The 25630-nt window shown below is 39.5% G+C and overlaps 1 protein-coding gene across 1 annotated transcript; it reads right to left on the bottom strand.

Annotated features, from left to right (window-relative positions):
* Nucleotides 1-748: 748 nt before the first annotated feature.
* On the bottom strand, nucleotides 749-25630 carry LOC121718494 (Fc receptor-like protein 4). The gene is made up of 11 exons (XM_042103506.1): nucleotides 25212-25630; nucleotides 13475-13580; nucleotides 13167-13395; nucleotides 11539-11613; nucleotides 10898-11257; nucleotides 9130-9381; nucleotides 1951-2196; nucleotides 1606-1690; nucleotides 1484-1520; nucleotides 1061-1355; nucleotides 749-783 (listed from the first exon to the last, which is right to left on the bottom strand). The coding sequence occupies exons 4-11, from the start codon at nucleotides 11594-11596 to the stop codon at nucleotides 749-751; spliced, it is 1368 nt and encodes a 455-aa protein (XP_041959440.1). The 5' UTR covers nucleotides 11597-11613; nucleotides 13167-13395; nucleotides 13475-13580; nucleotides 25212-25630.

Below are 25630 nucleotides of genomic sequence, written 5' to 3'. Positions count from 1 at the left end.
ACACACACATAAGCATAAACATGTACACGCACACATGCACACAATTCAAGAATTTCTCAGAATTATGAACAGGCTAGATGGGGGTGGAGTTGTATAAAATGTATTTTAGATGGGAAATCTGAACTAATCATGTTTTGGTACTTGTTGTCTAGCAGATATCAGTGAGAATTGAGTGTGCATAATGCAATACAGTGAGACAGTTAGAATCATATACAGTATGCCTTTCAGCGTGACTTATTTTTGTGGAAAAATGTGCTGGACTGGGCGGCGGTCATATTTTGTACCGCTCTCCGGTACATCTAGTATTGACAAGTAGTGATGTGCCGACACGTGGGCTCTCAGTGTACGACTAAATTACACATTTCTCTGTATTACCATTCTGGTGGGGGGAAAACAACTACCTACAAAATAGTGAAGTGAAGTAAAAAAAGTGAAGTAATAAAGTTTGTATGAGTAAACTTATAAGACCTGTTTAAATATTACAACACATATTTTCTAGCTGTCTTACAGTGAATTAACAACAGTGAACTGCTCAGGGGGATCGAATCCTGGGATCATGCTCACTTAGTTAAATAGCCTATAAAAGGCCTAGAAAGAGATCTGCATGTTCACAAAAGCATAATTCAAATGCATAAGGAAATGTCAGAAATGAAAAAAAAAAGTCTTCTCATCGGATACTTTGTTGTTCCCCCACACTAGCTGGTTCGTCTGGGGACCTTTAAGACTCTTGCTCCCACACTGCTGTAGATCACGGAGAGCTCCCCCTCTGGTTGGTCAAGAGAACTGCAGGACAATACATCAGAACAGTGACAAAGTACTCATGACAAAACTTGTATACATTTTATAAAAAAATAAAAATGGAAATCTTATCTCATCATGTTTTTTAAACTATTTTGATTACTCATGATTGCATACATTTCATTTTATAATGTTAATATCTGGATTTGATATGAACAGTGGAGATAGTTTTTAGATCATTTTCCAGACTCCAGATCTTCCAGATCAGTCTAGTTTTCACAACTTTCATCCAAAATGTTAGAGTGGACATTATGCTATCCACCTGCAGCCTGCCTGTTGTGTTTGCTTTGGACACAAGCATACTGGACATCGTCCTCCACTCCTGCAGCCTGCCTGCCCTGTTTGCGCTGGACACTGGCGTACAGGACGTCGTCTTTCTCTTCTGCAGCCTGCCTGCTGTGTTTGAACTGGACACTGGCGTACTGGATGTCGTCCTCCACTCCTGCAGCCTGCCTGCTGTGTTTGGGCAGGACACTGGCGTACAGGACAACATACTGGACATCCTCCTCTGCTCCTCCTGCAGCCTCAGCCCTGGCTGGACAAGTACCCTGATCCTGCTGAGATGATTACAGAAATTACATTATTCTATAGCCCATGTAATGATATCTAGGGGAAACATAACACTTCATGAATTGCATATTTGTACCCTAGGATAAAGGATAAAGACAGGAACGGGACACCTCACCTTTATACTGATGTGTCTTTTATTCATTCTGCAGTGCCTATGAAAATAAAGAGAAATCAAATGTAAATAAATACAGTATATGCACAGTGCATACAGTACATATGAACTCTATAAGTACTGACCTGATCCAGACCAGCACACAGATCAGAACTGCAGCTCCACAGACTGAGACTCCCACTGACGGGTACAGTACAGGCCTACGGTCTCCTGGGAGGGACAAACAGATTAGAGAATTACTGAGTAGTCTAATCATTGATGGAAATTTGGGCATGCAAAAAAAAAAAAAAAAAAAAAATCTGACTAAACCTATATGACCGCCGCTTCGCTGCGCTGCGCGGCGGTCATAATTACTGAGTAGTCTATAAACAGTAAATTTAAGTGGAAACTAAAGATTGATAGCACTATGCATGGAGTGAAATAAAAGGAAACTCTCAAAAAGAAGAGACAAGGAGAGATGAGAGAAATACCCAGATCTGCAACAGTGATGGACACAGCAGTAGAGTTCTCAGCTCCGTATTTATTCCTGGCCTCACAGTAGTACTGTCCTCCATCCTCAGAGCTGATGTTAGTGATGCTGTACTGCTGTCCTGATCCTACTGGAGTGGACTCATTCACCTTAAACCAGGTGTAGATCTCCACAGGTGGGTTGGCAACACTGCTGCAGGTCAGAGTCAGACCAGGACCAGCAACAGCTGATGTGTTCTTTGGAGGAACTGGTGAGAAAGAGGGGAAAACCTGTTGAGTATTAGTATTTGTTACTTGTGCTTGTTAATTGTAGGCACTCGTACGTATACTTGTACTGTAAAGTTGTACTAGAGTCAATGTGCTTGCTGACAATGACCTTGTCATACTCACACATTACATTGAGCTTCACTGGTGTAGATGCAGTTTGTTTCTTGTTGCCTTTTAAAGCACAGGAATAGTAGCCTTCATCTTCAATACTGACACCGAGAAGCTCAAGTTCATTTCCGTATTTCTGTTTCCTAGGTGATTGTTGTTCATTCTTTCTCCATATCACTGTGGAGCCCATCACATTGCAGGTACTTCTGCAACTCAACTTCACGTCATGACCCTCTATCACTGGTTGTGGAATCATCATTGTAAGGTCTTGAGCCATTAAAATAGAATAAATGCAATTATATAAAACAAACTATAAAGAATATAGAATAGATTTTAATACAGATTAATCAAATGTGCCTCAAAATCTTAACATGTTATTTTACTGACAACAAAATGCAAAAATAGTGATGTGATTGTACGCACATGATAAGCAGGTGTCCATAATCATATATGAATAACCTTATTTACCTGTGACTGACAAATTGACCTCAAAAGGACTTTCCCTTGTCTGATGTTTATCATCAGTCTCAATAATGAGTTGATAACTTGAGCTGTCCTTCTTCTTCAGGTTTTGTATTTTCATTGTGCAGTCGGTGTCATTTTTCCAAAAATACTGCACACGACCTCGGTACGCAGCATTCAAACTGAGATCAATAGGTGTCTTTCCTTTCCGAGTTGTGATCCTCCAGTAAACTTTAGCGACAGTGAAGTTACAAAGATTCTTGAACGAGCAAGGTATGACCACTGATGATCCTCTCACAGCACATATATCGCTGTGAAGCGCTACTGACCAACACTTTTCTCCATTATTACTCAAGACACCTGCAAGATATATTTAATTTATTTTACATAACAGTGAGTAATTTAATTTATTTTACATAACAGTGAGAAATCAAAAAGGTTCATGGACACACTTATGGATTAACAAAATGATTGATGAATGACTCGATTTGATATCATCATTACTCTCGGATGTGACAAACATGCAGAACTGCTGTATGAACTGACCAGAACTCTCTTGTCTGACACTCTAATCTGATGGAATATAAAATGGCGTAGCCTACCTTGGCTGGTGAGCAATACAAGAAACAAAGCCAGAGGAAGTGCAAGGGTCAGTTTCATCTTCACTCATGCTCTTTCTGTAGCAAACAGCTACATGTTAAACAATACTCAATCACTAGAGCTAATCATTATAAAACACTAAATCGTCACAAAAACAATTTGTTATTGAAGAAGTTAATACTTTACATAACTGTAAGAGAGAGACTCATTCAAGTAAAGTGAAGTTGCTCTCTGTCTCTCTCTCTCTCCCTCGCTCTCTCTCTCTCTCTCTCTGTCTCTTGTTATTCATGAAGGCGTTCTGAAACAACTAGCTACTGCATACTTGCCCAGGTCCAAGCACTATGTTAACACACACATACACATACACTCTATTGATACACACACACACACACACACCTTGTTAAACGAGTTAAATGAATAAATTACATAACCTCAAAACAACTTTGGCATTGGCTATTCAAAATAGGCTACAGCCTACGTTCTTAGGTTAAAGGGATACACAACCATTAGGGGAAATACGATCATTTTCCACCTCTCGGAATAATCAAGGAACATTGTGAACGTACCATGGGCGCAGCAGCACTGTGATATCACACAGCACCTGAAGATAGTCCCCATAGGCTATAACTTGTAACGTTAATTGATTATTACACTGGAATGAGAGTATACTTCCATGTCAAATCAGCCAAGAAAATCGCCACGTTCCATTTTCTTTGAGAAGAGACGAGTTTTAAATAGGAAATTACCAGAAATCTTAGTCACTTTTAATCATGATGCTAACTGGCGAATATGATGCTAATGGTCTAATCAGATTCAATGATATATGCTAGGCTAGAGCTAAAAGTGGTATCGCCAGACTCAGAGAATGGCTGGATAAACTGGAGAAAAGTAAAAGTCAGTGGTGTAGTCTATTTAGCTGTATTGGGTACACTATGATGTAGTCTAGTTAGCTGTAGTGGGTATACTGTGATGTCATCTAGTTAGCTGTAGTGGGTATACTGTGATCAACCCCAAATGTTAGTACCTTTCCTTGCCCATTTTAAGTGGGCATACTGAGATGGTGATGCTTTTGAAGTGGGTATACTGCATAGCCTTGCGTATCACGTAGACTACACGACTGCTAAAACTCAATTGTTAAACAGGTTATTGGATGAATAATCTATATGTCATGAATCATACCATATCAATAATTTGTTGTCCTACCTTATAAAGTTGCAGATGAATCATATCATATCAATAATTTGTTGTCCTACTGTACCTTATAAAGTTGCAGATGAATCTTAATCCTGTCAGATGTGTGCAACACGTTATTCTCATCGCAATGCTGAAGCGGAACTCTGCTTTTATAGACGCTGTGTTTTTTTCTTTGAAACATCCAATGAGCGCAGACAGCAAGAGTACAGTAGTTGAGTACTTCACATTGTTCAGTGAATATCTCTCTGATGGGCTTAATGTCCTCAAAATAGCAGATTCTGGATGTAAATCAGAATTGTATTAATGTGTCTTAACTGTTTGAATTGTGTTTTTCACTGCAATCATTCTGAAATGATGTAGCTTACCTGGACTGTGAGATGGTATGGTTGGGAGAATACAATAACTGCAAGATTTACCAATCATACAACTTTATAAGGTAGGGCAACAAAATATTGATTTGATATGATTCATAACAGATTATTAATCAAACAGCCCAAATTACAATTTAATTATATTTTGCATTAATTGTGTTTTCCCCAACCAAACGCATTCAAACAGTTAAGCCACAATAATCCAATTAAATACTGTATATATTTATATATCACCGCAAAAAGTTATTCCCTCAGCAACAGAGGTTGTGTTTTTGTTTGTATGTTTGTGTGTGAATCAACCAGTGGTACTCTTTGCCCAACTGTGAGCACACAAGGTTCCATTATGGTCAGCGTGACCTAAATCTCACGCGTGTGGTGTGCTAACCTCTGGGGCAAACATGCCTGCACTCAGAAACTCCCTTGCCACAGCAGTACATGTGATGCTAGCTGCTAGGTGGTTTATTTTTGTACTTCCTGTCTCTGTGTGAAAGCTGTTACAAATGGACGGTTACAAATGGTGGGCCCTGTAAGACAGTGATATTGGCCTAAGAGTAAACTGAGTGAAGTCACATTCAAAATAACATTTTGTTGAACTCATAGAGAGACAGTACGTTATGTCAAACCACTCAAACAGCATGAAGGAAATAATAATACAATAAGTGAAAGAAGAGACATGTGGAAGGAGAGATAGTGGGGGGCAATAATGTGGTGTTTGTCCTCCTGAGGTGCCCAACAACAATAGGCTGTGAAAAATGACAAAGATGCTGACACACAGGGCAACATATCAGTGAAACACAGCCACTCAGCACCACTTGGGTTCTTAGTGAATAATTAAATTGAACATCTCTCTGTATTACCATTCTGGTCTGTATTACCATAGAAATTGATGTTCAAACCATATCAGTACATTTAACAGAGGTACTCTCATAGGTCTTTCTCAGGTTGTTACCGTCTTGTGTGCATGCGTGCGCGCGCGTGTGTGTGTGTGTGTGTGTGCGTGTGTGTGTGTGTGTGTGCTTTCTTTCAATCCAAATAGCCAATTTGGCTTCTAAACCCACAAAGCCCTGACCCCTCATCTGAAGGTGTGGTGTGTATCTGCACAACATGACTGACTACACTTTATTCTTAACTTTAACAATTTATTTCAATAAAATTACATTTTACTTTATTCATATGCAACACAACCGAAATAGCACTACATGCAACAGTGATACACAATTTGATGCAGATTTAGTGGAGGCATAGGGGGAAAATAATAGTCAATGTATGTTTTGTAATGGCTGTAGAAAAGCCCCCGAAGATACATGTAGGGAGAAGAAGAGAAAAGAAGAGATGAGAAGAGAAGAGAAGAAGAGAAGAAGAGAAGAGAATTCAAACCCAGAAAAGGAAGCAGTGTAGAGTGTTTTAGGCCCCATTACAGTTAGTGGTGCCCCCTACTGGACATGTATACAGCTCAGTCATTGTTGCATTGATTCAGCATCTTGTTGCATCTATTCAGCAAAAGCAAATTTCAGATGCATGAGAAGGTCTTCTCATCTCAGGCTTTGCTGTCCCCCACACTAGCTGGGACACCTTTAGACTCTTGCTTCCACACTGCTGTAGATCAGAGCTCCCCCTCAGGTTGGTCAGGAGAACTGCAGGACAATATCAGGACAGTGACAGAGTACTTACATTAGCATGGCAGAAACATGTTTATAGTTAAAATGTAGTTCTCCCTCTATGTTTTGAACAATGTATTTTCTATTTTTTGGTGTATTGTTTACTGACTGCTTGATAGTGTATATCATTTTGGTCACTTTGTTTATGATGTGGTTTTGAGCACAGGTAAAACTGTTTTGACGTAAAAGTTGTACATAGAGCTTGAAGATGAGGTTTTGTGTTTATAATGTTTTAAGAAAATGGACCAAGGTTTCAGAAATTGTGTTTTAGCAATTGAGAAAAACTGTCATTTACAGGAAAAAATGGAAGGAAAAATGGGAAACAAAATAGGTTTTAGACCAGAGTTTAAGACCAATCAAGTTGTCTCCCAAAATGGCACCCATTTTAATAGAGGATTTTAATGTAATTTGGAACAGTAGACAAAAAGTTACTTATATACTAAAAGAATGACATCTGATGACATTTGTTTTTTTTATGTTTCTGGCATTTGTAGGTCAAAAACTCACCACTGTGTTGTTCCGGCTTTTTTAAACTGCACACTGGCATACTGGACATCATCTTCTCCTCCTTCTGCAGTCTGCCTGTTGCGTTTGAACTGGACACTGGCATACTGGATGTCGTCCTCCACTCCTGCAGTCTGCCTGTTGTGTTTGGGCAGGACACGGGCATACTGGACGTTGTCCTCCACTCCTCCTGCAGCCTCAGCACTGGAGGGACAAGTACCCTGATCCTGCTGAGATGATTACAGAAATTACATTATTCTACAGCTTATGTAATGACATATGTAGGGGAAACAGCAATTCATGAAATGCATATTTTTACACTACGGAGAAAGACATGGACAGTAGACACCTCACCTTTATCTTCATGTGTCTTTTATTCATCTTGTGGTGCCTATGAAAATGAAGAGAAATTAATCAAATGTAAATAAATAAATACCTACAGTACATACATATAAACACTATCAGCACTGACCTGATCCAGACCAGCACACAGATCAGACCTGCAGCTCCACAGACTGAGACTCCTGCTATCACATACAGTACATGACTTTTTGCAGGAACTGGTGAGAAAGAGGGGAAACCTGTTGAGTATTATTTATGCATTTTAATAGCAAGCACTCTACTTGTACTGTATACTTGTGCTCACTGATGACCTCTATGGGATGGTGGTGGTGGTGGTGGGGAGGGGGCATTGGGTTTCATGAACTATCAAAGCTAATGGTGGGGTTAAAGATGGGGCCGTAAATACAGTATGTCCGGGTGCAGGTCTGGCTTACAAGCACACATTAAAGAAAGCTATTCTAAAGCCATTAGAAAACATCAAATAAGCCATGGAGACAGTATTTTTCGTTGATCAACCACTACAGAGCTTGGCCTGGAATATAGCCTCAAATCGCAAACAGTGGAGTAGCTATGGGCAGTAATACTGTTCAAAAAAGCACCAAACCTCGTCAGTAGCTTGCTTAGGGTCTCTACACATAAAACGAAACACCAACAACCTAGTTAGAAGACTGTTAAGAACACTTACCAACTGTCTATATTTTTGAAGAATACAATGTGGTGCCACATATTTGGAAATGTTATTTGAAATAATCAAATATGTCTTAAAGTTGAGTTCATAAAGTAACTTTCTTTGCTTTCATTTGATTCCCAATCAAGATACTGTACACTGGTATAAATGGCTTTACATTGTTAATATGCAATGTTTAGAAATGTAAAGTCATAGAATTTTAATCATGTGATAAAATATGTGATTATTCACAACTAACTATAGAAATTCAGCGATTAATAGTTTGACAGCCCTAATATATATATATATATATATATATATATATATATATATATATATATATATATATATATATATATATATATATATATATATATATATATATATACATTATACATATATATATATTATAAAACGTAAAAATGAAAATAACATGACAACAGCCTAAACATACATAAAGAGTGAATGAAGGAAATGAGATGTTGAGTTGAGAATGTTTACTAGTCTTTTAATGGTTCACCTTTTGGTAATATTTGGTATTGCAATATTTTAGTATTACAAGACGTGATCATTTGTACATGATTTTGTTAAAAAGGGACCACTATGCTCATTTAGGCTAACTACCCTGTAGGCAGAATTGCTTTGTGGAATACCTCACTAACTTGATGAATATAAATTCAGGTACATTATAACATTTAGGCCTCAATAATAATGCAAATGTTACAATAAAATAAAAGGTCTAGGCTAACTTTTATAAGTGTGTATGTGTTTTTAAATAGCCTGTCAACAGACCTTAGTCTATTTAGGCCTGAATCATTCACGAATATTGAAATGCTGTCTTGCATTAGCTTTGGTGATAAACGACTGGGTGTGCAAAATACATCACCTTAAAAAAGATTTTGTCATATTGTGACCCCCCCCCCCCCCTCCCAAATGCTGACCTGAAGTTGGTGCTAGTGCTTGTGCCATATACAGTACTTGTAATATAGGAACACAGTTCATACTCACACATTACATTGAGCTTCACTGGTGTAGTTGCAGTTTCCTTGTAGCCTTTTAAAGCACATGAATAGAGGCCTTCATCCTCAATACTGACATTCTGGATCTCAAGTTGCTTTCTGTATTTCTGTTTGCCAGGTAAATCTTGTCCATTCTTTCTCCATATCACTTTATGCTTGTCCATCTCACTGCAGGAACTCATGCAACTCAAATTCACCGCATGACCCTCTATCACTGGTTGAGGAAGTGTCACTGTAAGGTCTTGAATCATTAGAAAAATAGGATAAAATCACAATGAAGATATTTCAATACAGATTGTGGTGGAGTGTTGTCACAGTTGAGTATGAACTACCAACCAGCCTGGCTCTTTGATGTTGTGGTCAAGCTGCAGGTTTAGTACCCCAAGACCGAGGTGTGAGGTTGGGTGGGGTCACTGCTCTCTCCCTTAGCTATAAAGGGTGTCATAAGCGGAATGGTTTGCAGTAAGGCCATCGGTGGCGTGCCCAATGTGTGAGTTGTATGAGGGACACCACGGATAGGCTGATCCCCGTGTATGGGACGAGATGTGTGAAGTACTAGAGTGTGGGGCACCCTGGGATGGGAGAAGTACAGCTGGTGGCTGCATGAGGGACGTCAGTGTATGTGAAGTGGGGAGGGCAGTGTGACGGAGTCCCTACAGTTGAATATGCACTCTGACAGTCATAACAACAAGCAATACAATCCAGCGCCATCAACTCATCAATAAACTACAGCACCTGAATGTCACCCCACCCCTCATCCACTGGATAAACAACTTTCTCAGCAACAGGCCACAGACAGTGAAAATAGGGACAATAACATCATCGACCATCATCACCAACACCAACCCCCCAAGGTTGCATACTCAGTCCCTTCCAGTACACGCTTCCCACCAGTCCCATCACAGATTTTGCACAGTGCTGCTCTGATAACTACCTCCAACTCAACATTGACAAGACAAAAAAACTGGTCATTTTTGCATCAAAATCACCACCTGGACTCACTCACATCACCATCCATGGCCAACCAGTTGAACAGGTCAGCATTTTCAAATATATGCTTATCTCTCACCATTGACAATAAGCTTAACTTCAATGAACATGTCACCATTACACAGAAATGTGCACAACAGAGACTGTATGCAATACGCAAACTAATATCACTGTATGTTGTCCCCCATCTCCTTCTGCTACTCTACAAAAGCATCATCCAACCCCTTCTACTCTACTGCTCCCCCTGTTTCTTCACCATACTAAATGTCACCAGCAAGAACAAACTCATTAAAATCTCACGCTTAGCATCCAAGATAATACAGCTTCCTACCCCCAGCCTCACTGATGCAAATGACACAGCCACCACACGCCTTGCACGCACCATAGTAAGCAGCCCTGACCATCCCCTGAACCGGTTCCTCACCCTACTCCCATCTGGCCGCAGATACAGAGCCCTGGACTGTATATATGTGATATGCTATATGTATTAGACTGTATATATCCTGCATGTACATCAACATCAGATGCTGCTGTCTTTGTTTGGAATGCAATGATGTGTTTGAAAAAGAATATCCTTATAGGACAATAAAGACTCTATACTATACTGGCTCTTTGATGTTGCCGTCAAACTGCAGTTTTAATACCCTAGAGACCCGGGCACAAGGCTGGATCCCTTCACTACACAGATAATCAAATTGTCTCAAAATCTTAATATGGCATTTGGTAGGTACATGATAAGCAGGAACCATACAAATAATCATATTTACCTGTGACTGTCAAATTGATCTCAAACTGGCCTTTCCTTGTCTGATTGGCATTCTTAATCTCAAAAATGGGTTGATAACTTGAGCTGTCCTCCTTCTTCACATTCTGTATTTCCATTGTGCAGTTGGTGTCATTTTTCCAGAAATATTGAACACGACCTTTGTATGCAGCATTCAATCTGAGATCAGTAGGTGTTTTTCCTTCCTGGGTTGTGATCCCCCAGTAGATTTTAGAGATGGTGAGGTTACAAGGATTCTTGAAAGAGCAGGATATGACCACTGATGATCCTCTCACAGCGCAGATATCCGTATAGCCGTAAAGCGCTACTGACAAATAACGTCCTCCCATATTACTGAGGACACCTGCAATATATATATATTTAGGTTATTTTACAGTGACTTAGAGCCTGGATAATATCTGAATCAGAAATTGCAGTTTTTCTTCATATACATATGAATGTGACAGAGACACAAGGGTGATACCATCACTTTATGTTAATCATATTCATGAAGTTATTAAATTATTCTGATCATCACATTTCTCTCAGATAAAATTCTGACCTATGGACACAAATAGCACAACTCTCTTAAAATGTCCAGTAGTCTACCATTATCTCTAAATGATGGAATATAAAATGGCGTACCTTGGCTGATGGTCAATATGAGAAACACAACCACAGGGAGTGAACTTGTCGCTTTCATCTTCACTCATGCTCTTCCTGAAGCAAATTAGAAACATATATTAGAAAATGCTCAATGTTAAACTAAATAATCTCTAAACAATTTGTTATAGTAGCACTCAGGGGCATTGTGCCTATTCAATTATAGTGGGCAGGTGCCCGCCCAAAATCACAAGATTCTTTTTTCTACAGTGGTGCTTCATTTCAACGCATTGTTATTAGCTAATCAGATAGCAGTTACTGTGTCATCCACTCATCTCTCTCTCTCTCTGGTCTCCCCATTCAGCTGTTTAATAGCTGGTGCTGGTACTGAACCGCTATTGGTTGATCTATGTTCAATAGGCGATCCTTATGAACTGTCTGTTAACAATGCAAGTAGCCTAGCAGCCATCCAATGTAAATACTATGAAAATAGGCCAGACTACTAGCAGTGTCTCATTGAGGAATTAGCTTAGCATAGCCTACATTCAGCTACCAGTAAACAAAAAAAAACCCCTCACATTTGCCTGAAGGGTTTTAGCCTACACTGCAAAATGTTTTAGGCTGTATGCTGTTTTTTAATGAATAACGAACAATGTAGGCTAAAGTGACTATATGATCTTATCATTTCATGTGCCAGAATGAAAGAGGCAAAGCTTTGAGGGGAAAAAGATGCAGTGAAGGACAAGACAAGGCAGGTTTTGATCTTGAAAAGAGTTTTTAAAATGAGGTGACACAATCCTGGTTGTCTTTTTTTGTTGAATAGACAAGTGGATGTCACTTTGGTTGTGAATCATATAAACGTAGGCCTACACATAAAGAATCAAGAGAGAGCAATGTAAGTTAAAGCTAAAGACTATTGATACACTACCTCTTTCTCTCTCTCACACACACACACACACACACACACACACACACACACACACACTAAGAGCAAGACACACAGAGCACAAAAAATATACAGACAAACTGTATGCATGCATTTTGCAACACATTCATGACACAATGTCACCCACAACCACAGCTTGTGAGTGTCTGCAAAACGAGGTGCTATCTCGCACAAACTACAGTAAGAGCAATTCACACATACTAAGAGGCAGTGAAACTAAACCCAGCGCACATCAGTCTATTCTCCCCATTACTGAATACATCTACAAAATAAAACACATTTGTAACATTTGTTATTATGCCTTGATGCATAATAATTACAGTAAATGTCCACTGTGGCCAAGGAGCTTGGTTCATGACATATCATGATCACTCAAACATCAGTAGGTGCAGGTCACCCATGACTTCTTGGCCACAATGATGAACAAAACAATATTTTACAAAGTTACTGATTACCAGTGATGGGAACAACGGCATTAAAAATAAACAGCATCAAAACATGCTCTCACAACAACAATACCGTTATAGGCTATAGATCAAGTAATACGTCGCCTTAAGCAAGCAAAAGGATGCCTTTAAAACATTGTTTTGCTGGGTGTAGCGACAGGTCAGCAGTAGCCTACAGAGACTGACTGGTTATGAGAAAATTCAAATAAGGGAAATTTTACAGACATTTTACATGACATACAGTATATGACAAAATAAAAATGTAACACAATACTTACTTGCCCTGATAACCAGATACTTTTATAACACTGTTCCACAGTGACTAACTCGGTTACTTTATCGTAGAAGTAACATTCGTAGAAGTAACATCGTAGAAGATACACAAAGCATTGCTGATATATGCTTTACTGAACTTCCTCTCAGTCTTGAGAAACAGTAAAATCCCTTGTGCTGTTTAAATGCTTTGGGTGGTCAGACTGTAACACAGTCATTTACCATAGTGGTGCCCTAAAATAACATATCTGTCTATAGGTTGTGATACATGTATCTATAAATTGTAAAAAATAAGTTTGTTGTGAAATCTTACCATACGAGGTTGTAGATTAATCTTGATCCTGGTGATATGTGCAGTCTAGGTTATTTTCAACGCAATGTTGAAGTGGAACAAGGCTCTTGCAGGCGCTGTGGTTTAACTGTAAAAATAACAGCCAATGAACAGCAAGAGGGCAGTGGTTAACTAGTTGATACCCTTCAGCGAAAAGCTCTCAATGACACGGCCCATACTGTCTCACTGTAGATAATTTAAGAATGATAAACACACACACACACACACTTGTAAACATTTTCGCTCCAGCAATTTAATGAATTCAAATGTTTTTCTGTCACAAGACAAAGTTGTTCCCTCTGGGCCTGTTTGGATGTTTACACGTTGCACTGCTGTGAGCACACAATGGCATGCTAAGGTCAGAGAGTGACCTTATTGAGTGATCACCTCTATCTAGATCCGCAGAAATTGTTCCCGATTGCCACACTGCTAAAACACAAGCATGCTCCTTCTACTGTATGTGACGTAGACAAACTGGAGAAAGACTGCCAATGTGTTTTTAATAATGTTATGGTGCTCAGGTTTTAGAATCAGAAGAGAAGATAAAAGGAAGCTGCTGGTCATCTAATGTAAATGTATTTGACTGGGACAAGGTCAAGCTGTAGTTTCTATGTTTGACCACATGATGGCAGCAGACTGTCAAGTTGCTTGCAGACCATAAATTGCCCTCAAAGCCATTTCATGGATCCATACAAGCCACTGGTTTCAGTGTAAACAAGAGCATCTCATAATGACATAGAGTGCAACTTGTGAGTGTACTTCACTGAAAGCAGTTCAAATCCATACGAGTTACATACATGTCACCATTTCATCAGGGCTCAGTGATCAAGTTTCAAGTCAAGTTCAATGTTATGAAAATCCCCCTACTGGATATGGTATGCTACTACAGAAGCAGAACCAGAAGACTTTAGTCATATTTAGGCCAGCAGGGGGAGTAGAGGAGCAGGGCTTGATCACTGATGATCACACAGGCTGTGGCCATGAGAGAGTGTTACCCAATCATCTCCAGGACAAATTCTTGGTCTACTCTTACTAGGGATATCTAAAATAAATGCATACATGATATGATCTATATCATTTAATTACTTATTACACTACAGGTAGTACAACACCTGAATGGAATTGAAAGAGTAATATTCCACTTGTTCATGCCACATACTGTATATAATTGTGATCTCATCAAAGTATCCAGAGAGTCGATGAGTACAAGCTTCATCATTACAAATGTTAGTTCTTGTAGCCAATAATGTATAATGCACAAAAGCAGGATTTCAGCCAGACACAAAATGAAGTGTGTGTATGACTTCAGCTACATGCATTCCAATACATATTTCTGTCCTTGACAATTGTAAAACCACACGCAGACTGAACACAAGTAATGGGTCAAGCAGTTTTAAGCTTTTTGTTTGCTGGTGTCTGACCACAGACCAAAAGAAAAAGAGAGTGAACTACAGTATTTTCTCATGTGATGCTGACCACCACTCTAAAGGTTGAAATATTTGTCATATTTTTTCTTTGGCTGCAGATATAGAGTATGAACACTTTCTCTCTGAGTTACAAAACAAACACATCTGTCAGTTACAAAACAAACACATCTGAAGTGTCATTTCTAGACAGGTGGTAAAAGCTAGAATTAGCAAGGCTAGTTGTAAGTAGTGCAACGAGAGGAGATAGTCTCTGAAGAGCTGGGTCTTCAGGAATGTTTTGAAGATGGAGAGGGATTTATGTTAGATGTACGTTATGGATTGTATGCTAGAACAATGGCCGGGTGGAAGAGCCTGTGCTTTGGGTGCTGTAGCTGTTCAGTCAAGGGTGCAGCAATCTCATCACACACAGAGTTTGTGTAGCAACATCTGCTCCAGCTGACCGTCACAGTGAAAGGTGTAGGGCTAATGTTTAGTCAAGGGCTAGCATTCCATCAATCAGATTGGTCATTGAGGCCGACTGCCACTGGACGTGTCAAATCGGCCACAGCGAACGCCGATGGCTCCGCCGGCTCCGACTGTCCAACAAAGTCCGACGGCCGATAATCGGCTTGGTGTGTCCCGGCCTCTACAGTAAAGACATGTAGAAGGAGAGAAGCACATCAGACAGAGGACAGGAGGAATATGGGGGTCCAGTGGTGTTATGAATGTCTGCTGGGCATGATGTGCTACTACAATTCAATGTCACTCAGTCCCTTAGTTAGTCACTGATCAAAGTCCTTTTGGGCATGTCCCTCCAATCGGCGGCCATATTGCCATGCACTTTGGGTACTTATTTGGCATCTATTTCAGGCAGAACTGTGCATATGCGCAAGGCACTACAGATGATTGGCACAATGTGTTCACATGTCGACTTTTGGCAGCGGAAGGGGTGGGATATGTGCCAGACAACTGCCATATTGTTGTCACAAACTAACCCCATACATTTTATTGGGACATTCTTTGAGTGCTGTGTCATTAGAAACTCTCTATGTCTTCATAGTAATCCATCACCCTCAGTTCTACCTCTGACTCTGACATGGATAAAAGAATAACATACATTCTTACACCACATTACATTACAATCTTTACTAACTGAAATGTAAAGAAGATGGGAATCAGTAACAGTTGCATTTATTTTATTTGCAAAATGCTGGAGAACATTTTTTTTAACCCGTTTAATCCCAAATTTTTCCCAGACTTGAATATATCAAAATCATGTGTCTTGAGTAACCCTTTGAAGTAATCAATTACTATTTTTTCAAATTTTGGGTGAAAAGGAGTCTTTTATGCTTGGTCACAATTGTGACCGTTGGGAATGTATGTAATCTATGTAAACATTGGCACACTTAGAATATAATAGAGAATTTCAGAGGCCATGTTGAGAAATGCCATGTGATACAAATTTAAAAGTAAAGAACAGACCTGGGACAATGTCCCCATATCATCTCTGAATGGAATTTAGTGGAAATTAGATGATTGTACAATGAGATGTGTGAAAATTCCTAAAATCGGACTATGTTGTTTCCCAACGGTCACAATTGTGACCGTCATCATGTTCACTCATGCTATGAGAACGCTGAACAAAGTTCACATATTTCAATTGCATCCCTCCATACTAGACACCTTAAAGATGATGTGTACTAAAAATCTTTGTCCTATGTTTACATAAACATACTTTTCTAAGCTTTAGTTTGGGAGCTTTTGGGTGGACATTTTCTGGTCAGGGTGCAACCAAAACATAAGCAGCTCTGGCCATGTGACAAATTACACTACACATTTAACGCTGCACATATTTAACTGAGACCCTTTCAGGTTTCTATTTTTGGGAGAAATGTATTGATAATTCATCCAGTAACAGTTTTAAAGGCACAAGAGCAAGATTTTTTTTGTACGGTCGTTGGGATAAAATGGGTTAAATAGAGGACAATGACGGTATACTACAGAAGCAGAACCAGAAGACTTTAGTCATATTTTGACCAGCAGGGGGGGTAGAGGAGCAGGGTATGACCACTGATGATCCTCTCACTGCACACAGGCTGTGGCCATGAGACACTGTTTACCCAGTCATATCTAGGACAAACTCCTGTATTACTCTTGCTAGGGACATCTAAAACAAATGTATAAATGATATGAGATATGACTGAATTACTTATTACACTACAGAACAACACCAGACAGAAAGTGTAACTGTCATCTTCCATTTTTCATGCCATATAATGGTCTGGAATAAAATAAAAGACCACTGCATTTTTTTCTGATGTCATCCTATGATTGCTAAGTGATATTTGGTCATATTCAAATTTGCAGTGATCTCTCTTTTTTTTTTCAGAGCTGTATATAATTGTAATCTCATCAAAATATCCATAGAGTCGACAAGTACAGGGTTAATCATCACAAATGCTAGTTCTTGTAGCCAATAATGTATAATACTAGCCTGACAAGCCAGACCCACATCAAAATGTTGGGTCTGGGCACTCACCGCTGGCAGTGCTCAGTCCGAGGGGCGGGATAATTGGTTGTCTTTCAAATTCCCTCTGCACGCAATAGGACAGCGATGAGTCCCATTTGTTTTCCCACCAGCGGAGCTAGTTGGCTAGTTCAAACTTTTGCCAACTTAAAAAAAAGCTTATCTCGTGTCACACTGTTTGCCAACAGCAACATCCATCTTCTTTGTTTTCAAGTAGCAGGGAATTCAAGCCAAACAGTTGCAACTCTGCCATCAATCATTATGTTAAGCCCGCCTAACGTCTCTATACACGATTTAATTGGCCTGATAGAAATTTAATTTTTCCAGCTCACAAGCCAACCGAGAGTTGCTAGATTAGCTCTGGCAGCAAATGTAACTAGATTTCTAGGCTAGTATAATACACAAAAGCAGGATTTCAGCCATACACAAAATAAAGTGTGTGTATGACTTCAGCTACATGCACTTCAGTATGTATTTCTGTCCTTGACTTACCACACGCATAACCAAACACAAACTGAGCACAGGAAATACTATTATGTTACTGTATGTAGAGGTTGAAATATTTTCTTTTTGACTACAGATATAGAGTATGAACACTCTCTCTCTGAGAAGAGAGAAGACAAAACAAACTCTTCTGGTCTGATCTCAGTTATCAATCTACCATAGAGGCCGATCAGATTGCAGGAGTCATTCAGCAGCATTCATTTATTACAAAACCATGCACCACATAGCATTTTATCTGTGAAAAAAAAACACAAATGATTCATGCATTGCATTACTGCTCTTTTACTTGTTCTTGAATTTACCCTTGGGGATCAATAAAGTATTATATCTATCTATCTATCTATCTATCTATCTATCTATCTATCTATCTAAATGTTAAGTGTCAAACCAGGCTAATAAACAAACAATGCAATGGTGAGTAAGTCAAAGGGTAAAGGCACATCACTAAGTTGTAGTCCGTTAATAAGAAGAAAGGAGGCATTTTCTTTTTTTTTTTTTTAAAACATAAGGCAAATATTGTCTTCAATTTTCACAGTTTAGACATTGATAAACTTGATCATGCTGAAGTGGAACAAGGCTCTTACAAGCGCTGTGGTTAACTGTAAAAATAACTGCCAATAAACAGCAAGGGTGCAGTGGTTAAGTAGTTGATACCGCTCAGCGAAAAGCTCTCTGGCATGCTCAATGACACGGCCCATACTGTCTCACTGTACAGAATTGAAGAATCATAAACACACACACGTGTAAACATTTTAGCTCCAGCAATTCAATGAATTCATGTGTTTTCCCTCTGTGCCTGTTTGGATGTTTACACGTTGCACTGCAATATTTCTTCATGAAAAATAAGACAAATATTGTCTGCAATTTTCACAGTTTCACAGACATTGATAAACTGGATCATGTTGAGTGTTTTTAGGGTTCAGACTCTGGTTAACTGAATCACTATGGGTGAGTCTCAGACTCTCATAAACTGAACTCATTTGGATGGTGGTAGATTTCTCAACTTGGACATTGTCACCAAAATCACCGGCATCCTAGGCAGAACTACAATCAATATACAATACTGTTCATGCATTTTAGCATCTTCATTACAGACTTTAGTGGTTTCTTACCTGTTTGTCTTTTCTTTTTGCCACTGCTGTCCTGCATTGGGGCAGCCGTGGCCTACTGGTTAGCACTTCGGACTTGTATCCGGACGGTTGCCAGCTCAAACACCGACCAGTAGCACAGCTGAAGTGCCCTTGAGCAAGGCACCTAACCCCTCACTGCTCCCCGAGTGCCGCTGTTGTTGCAGGCAGCTCACTGCGCCGGGTTTAGTGTGTGCTTCGCTTCATTGTGTGCTGAGTGTGTTTCACTAATTCACGGATTGGGATAAATGCAGAGACCAAATTTCCCTCACGAGATCTAAAGAGTATATACTTCAAATACATTTCTTGTTCCAACAAAAATTGCTTTAATGGAAACAGTAGCATGCTTTATTCCCCATTATAAGTGTTCTATTCTCTGTATCACATTCACTCACCTCAGGCAGAAAACAAGACAGAAAAAAAAGGTCAGTCAGATCAGGACTGAAAACAGCTGTGGTGTTTTTCGGAGAAACTGAAGAGAAAGTGAGATACCTAATACATTTTATGAATTGTTGGGGGCCAAGCAGCGAAGCTGCAAATAATAAATTAATTTATGTGCACACATGTACACAAAATGACCACACCCTCTGCACACACTCAATTACAAACACAAAAAAACAAAGTAGGAAATGACCACCATTGGACAAGCGTGACTTATTTTTGTGGAAAAAATGTGCTGGACTGGGCGGCGGTCATATAGTCTAAACTCATAAAGACACTGAGAGTGAGAGAAGGGCATCAGACAGAGGACATGAGGACTATGGGGCCCAGTGGTGTTATAAATGTCCCCCTACTGGACTCCATATGCTACTACAGCTCAATGTTGCTCAGCACCATCAACTCAAATGTCTATAGTAATGCATCACCATCAGCTCTATCTATGTCTTTGAATACAATTGACCACTGAATACATCTCCTCCAATGCAGTGTTGGATTCATAAACTTGGATAAAAAATTAAATACATTCTTACACCACATTACAAAAGAGGAAGACCAAATATGGTTTCATGAATTCATGAAAATAGAGCAAAATGACTACATCTGCCAAAATATGTACAGTGTATATTAAACACAAAACAATTATTTAAAAAAATGTGTATTCGGTAAAACAAAAACAATCAAAATGTGTTTTTTTCCCCTTTTGGGTTGGCTGAATTAGCTAGTCTACCATCAGCCATTGAACAGAATGGGGGTGGAACATCCTCCCTCTCTTGCAATCTCTCTATGACACTGACAGATGACAGTATAACTTAGGCATGTTGCATTTACAAAAGAAATAGAAAATTTCATCATTCTCTCATATCATGACTTTCTATCTATAGGCTGTAAATTTGACGTGAAATGTCACCATACAAGGTTGTAGATTAATCATGATCCTGGTCAAAAAATCAGTAATGCATCGCCTTGTCTGAATGGTGTGAATACATTTGAACTCTTTACAACTCATTGAATGCAGTGTTGGGTTCATAAACATGAATTAAAAAAGGGACTTGTTGGTATGTCTATATGAAAAGAAGAAAACAACAGCTACAGTTAAATCTGATCTTATTATGACCGCCGCGCAGCGAAGCGGTGGTCATATAGGTTTAGTCAGATTTTTTTTTTTCTTTCTTTTTTTTTCTTTTTCGCATGCCCAAATTTCCGTCAATGATTCCCGGGACACTGAAAGACCGGGGTACACGAAACTTGGTGGACATGTAACCCCACATGGATAGCATGGAACCATCGTTTTTCGTTTTGATCTGTAGCCCCCCCGCTGAATTGGACCCCCCGAAAGGAGGGTAGGGCAGACACAGTTTTCTGTGAATATCTCGAAAACCGTAGGGTTTAGGAGGACTCATTTCATGTATAGCGCCACCTAGTTAAACACAAAAAAGTAAAAATGAGGTGGTGTAATTGAAGGTATCTGTGACCTAACATAGTCAAAACTGCACGAAATTGGAAGTGTAGGATCATTATGACACCCTCTGTATGCACGCCAAGTTTTGTGGAATTCCGTTCATGGGGGGCCACACAATAAATTAATTTATGTTACTATACACCAACTGGCCTGTAGGTGGCCGGAGACAGTTTTCTGTGAATATCTCGAGAACCGTAGGGCCTAGGAGGTCCACCTTTTTTTGTATATTGGTCTGAAGGGGGCATGTCAACCCATCCCATTACCACTTATTTCATGTATAGCGCCACCTAGTTAAAAATTAAAAAGCAAAAAATTAGGTGTTTTCATCTCAATATCTCTGGCTGACAAGGTCAAAACTGCACGAAATTAAAAGTGTAGGATCATTATGACACCCTCTGAATGCATGCCAAGTTTTGTGTACTTTCGTTCATGGGGGGCCTTACAATAAAATAATTTATGTGTACATTTAGTGACGTACACCAACAAGGATTCCCGGGACACTGAAAGACCGGGGTACACAAAACTTGGTGGGCATGTACCCCCACATGGATAGCATGGAACCGTCATTTTTCGTTTTCATCTGCAGCCCCCCCGCTGGACTGGACCCCCCGAAAGGAGGGTAGGGCAGACACAGTTCTCTGTGAATCTTTTATGGTATGTTGGTCTCAAGGGCCCACATCAACCTGGCTCATAATCACTCATTTGTGATTTGCCCCCCCCCCCCCCCCCCCCGGTAAAAAATGAAAATGCAATATTATTCTGCTTTAATCGCCCCTATCTTCAGTTAAGATGTTCAGAACTGCACCAAATTTTATGTGTATGATTGACCTGGCATTCTCTGGGGGTCTGGGGGTATGCCAAGTTTCGTAGAATTTCATCCATGGGGGGGGGGCTAAAAAAATTAGGTTATGTGTACATTTAGTGACTGTACACTCATTGGCCTGTAAATGGCGGTGCACACATATAAACATGCACACACACAGGCACCCACATACTATCGGTATTAGAACGGCCGATACATAATTACAAATTCAATAGGATCAAAAGAAAGCCAAAATATTCATCATCATCATCATGGCTGCATTTTCAGTATTGGCGATAAGTAGTCGTTTGTCCACTAGATGGCGCATCGTTGCAGTGAGACGTAATTTTGTTGGAAGTTAAAAGTGGGTTGAAAAAATAATGGACACTTCCTACAAGGACTGTAATTTACCGCAGCGAACATCTAATAAGGACAGGACGATGTTCACATGAAGTGTAAGTGAGGATGAAGTGAGGATGTTTATCGGACATGCTTGGTTTTTACTGCAGGTACGTTAATCTTGTAATATCAATAAGGACCTAGGTAATGTTACCGTTAGCGTTGGTTGAGTGATGGAGGCCCATTTGATTGATTGCATTGGTAGAAAACTATAAATGCGGTTATACCAAGCAAATTGATAGCAGCACTGTTTGTATCTTTCGACTGTCATTTATTGCACGTGCTACAAAATCATTCTGTGCAATGGAAGATTTACCAACGTTACACCGGTCTGATACAGTTTTGCCTATACATGCGTGAGACTGAGACGCCTGTTTATTTTGTTTTAAGTGCGTGCAGGGTGTGAGAGGGGAATCGATGTGCTTTGATTCCAGCTTGGTAGTTGTAGTCTGTGAAATTAAAAAGCACGTGTGTGTGAAGTATCCAAACAATGACACCTTCATTTCATTATGGCTGCTTTAGCAACACACCTTAAGCTACTGTGTAGTGGGTCCCATTTAGAAGTGGCTACTTCATTCGCGCTTTCCTTGACTCATGGAGCTGCGTGAATGTTATTACAACTTTTCGCCACGATATGGCAGTTTAAGTCCGCTTGATACTGTAAATCGTAAGCCATTGGTTTCCAAAGGAGATTTTATTTGTGTCGCCAGCATAGCCTATTGACAATTTATGTTGTAAATAGGCCTACCTTATAATCCTACCTGTAGCTTAGGGAAGCTAACAGCTTTCTATTAGGATCTAGTTTGTTAGTTACAGTTTTGTCATAACTCCCTAATGCATTTTTGCATTTAGAATAGCCAGAGCGTGTATATCTCAATCTGAAAATTAAACAATATCGGGTGCCTATGGACTAGGCTGGGTGAACCCAGCCTGATCTGCCCGCTATTTATTTTTTGATTTCTTAAAAGATTGAGCTTGGTCTGATGAAAGCCAGACTAGCCATGGACCTCAGTTACACAATGCAAGGGAACATGAATCAGCCTATATTTGCACGAACAATAACGGACAAAAGCTCTTCAACTTTGGCCCGTTAAAATGTGTATGAACAGTCTAGCGACGCATTTCATCAAGGCCCATTTGGACATGTCAGTTATTTGCACCACTGGTTAGATGTAAAACAGCATTTCGTTTCAGACTACTGTTACTTAATTTGTGCATTGACAATAAAGTATTACATGAACTAAAGATGACTAAAATCTTATGTAGAAGAAGAAACATTCACAAAAAATCCATCCATCCAAAAATGACCTTTGTTTTTGATAGCTGTTGAAAACGGCATGGAACTGACAGAGATGTTTTTGTTTATAAATACATAAAAAATAAATAAATAAATAAATAACATTATGCTGATACCTTTTGCTTTTCCCAAATACAATGTAGCCTACAGGTGTAAGTGACCTTTCATCAATCCAGTTGCAATGGATGAACTGTGATGACCTGCCCTACTTGTGATTGTTTAGAGATTTTAAAGGTTTTATAACAATGCTACATCTTCTTTGGCTATTCTACAATCTATTCACCTTTTCAGCACCAGTAGGCTACTTTCTGTGCAGCCGCACACACACACTCAGGCATGCCAAACAAGCATACACAAAAGTTTCAAGAGTGGGGGATGGAGTAAAAGATGGAGACAAATTGAAGTGTGATTTATTTTCGCGGAATGGATGTACAGGACTGAGCGGCGGTCATATTTTGTACCACTATGCGGTACATCTAGTTTACAAAATGCTGGAAGACAATTTTCAAAATTGAGAATATACTGTATATAAAGTCTTAAACTAACTAGATGATTGATATATGTTAGTTAGTTAGTTAAAGGAATGTAAAGGAATATGCCATTATCACAGTGGGGGACCGTGCGTTCAGTGGTTAGGCCTTCAATGATGACTATTTTTTGACAAAAATAATAATAGGGGGGCGTTACGTTAACGTTATTTTTTTTTTACATTTCAGCGTTAAAATGCAATTTCCCAGCATTTCATGGTGGGGGGAATAGTTTTCTCTCTCCTACGCGAGTCTGTAGCACTAGAATCTTCGTTACACAAACAATTAATGCTCCGATTGCTTATTGGTTAACAGATCACCCTCAGCAGCAAAGTAGGCTGCTAGGCTATTTATTTACCACCCATATTCACAAGTACATTATAAACTGCTGCCTGCTGCTGCCAGTAAAGACGTGCAATTTAGTCCATGTCATATTGAAAGTGAACACCAAGTGTACTCAAGTATGGGTTTGTGCAGACTACTTTGAAATATTTAGGCTATCGGTTGCCTAATTTATGTTCATGACTCGCACGCACATATAGCACTGCCACCGGTCTACAATGATGTGTCCAAACCATTTAGTAGTTTAATCTGACATCAGCAAACTTGCTTCAGACTGTGGCTCTCCTATTTAGTTGTAGCTCTAACGTTAACGTTACAGTGCAACTGTTCTAGGTACTACGCTGCTCTGATTACTCACGTGAAACTACAGTAGGCTATCCTACAGTGTTTGCCAAACGTAGGCTATTTTGCGGTAGGCCTACACTATGAGAAAATGTCTCAACGGAAAATTATAAAAAAAAATGTCACAGCACACCACCATGCTATTAAACATAAAAGTCACCAGATGTACTGTATTGCCGTATATATATGTGTATTGGCCTAATGCTGCTACTGCTTGTTGGCTATTTTAGAATGTCTGATAGCCTGGTCTGATGGTCTGATTTCACCAATAATTTCCACAAAACTCAGAGAGATAAAAAGTCAGACTAAACTAGCAGGGCAGGGAACCAAAGACAAATGACAGTTTTCACATAGATGCCGATCCAGACATCTTCACCAAAGCCACCAACTCCTCAAGCTAGCATACAGTAGAGTAACCAAGCAGACACTGCAGTCTGCAAGCAGCACAAAAACAGTTTTTATATAGAAAAGGGCCAGATAACAAGCATCTATAGTACTACTGTACTACAAGTCTATGTTATCAAATAAACATGAAACAAAACTTACCAATTCCTGCATAGGTTACCAGCTACGTGCAGAGCTAGCTGACGTTATGTGCATCTTGCTAACATGTAGTCCAGCTGACACTGCAACGTTACATTATTATTTTGCTTAATGAAGGCGTATCAATATATATTTTTTAAACAAAAACGGTCAATTTACTGTTCATAACTATAACCATAGTCATGTCAGTGTGACATGTAATTTTCCAGTGAATGTTTGTCTGTCTGACTGACAGAAGTTGCTCACGAAGTTCATCACGTAACAGACAGCGTCAAAATTCGTGATGAACGGTTCCGGGTATTCTTTTGGAACATTGCAGGCCCAGCTGCAGTCAGACCTGCCTACCTCGCCATAACAGGTCGATTTGATTGGCTAATCAGTCAGATGTAGCCATCAATCAAGCCGAATCCAAACATATGATT

The sequence above is a fragment of the Alosa sapidissima genome, chromosome 9 (assembly GCF_018492685.1).
Source record: "Alosa sapidissima isolate fAloSap1 chromosome 9, fAloSap1.pri, whole genome shotgun sequence".
In the NCBI taxonomy this organism is placed as follows: domain Eukaryota; kingdom Metazoa; phylum Chordata; class Actinopteri; order Clupeiformes; family Clupeidae; genus Alosa; species Alosa sapidissima.
This window is presented reverse-complemented; position numbering and strand designations above follow the sequence as displayed.

Bases quoted from the DNA above. Each gene is read 5' to 3' on its own strand.
- LOC121718494 (XM_042103506.1), bottom strand. From the start codon at position 11,596: ATGAAAGCGACAAGTTCACTCCCTGTGGTTGTGTTTCTCATATTGACC. The intron at 9,382-10,897 runs GTAAATATGATT...TAATGATTCAAG, and splicing joins GATCAATTTGACAGTCACAG to ACCTTACAGTGACACTTCCT. The intron at 2,197-9,129 runs GTGAGTATGAAC...CTTTCTCACCAG, and splicing joins AGTGAAGCTCAATGTAATGT to TTCCTCCAAAGAACACATCA.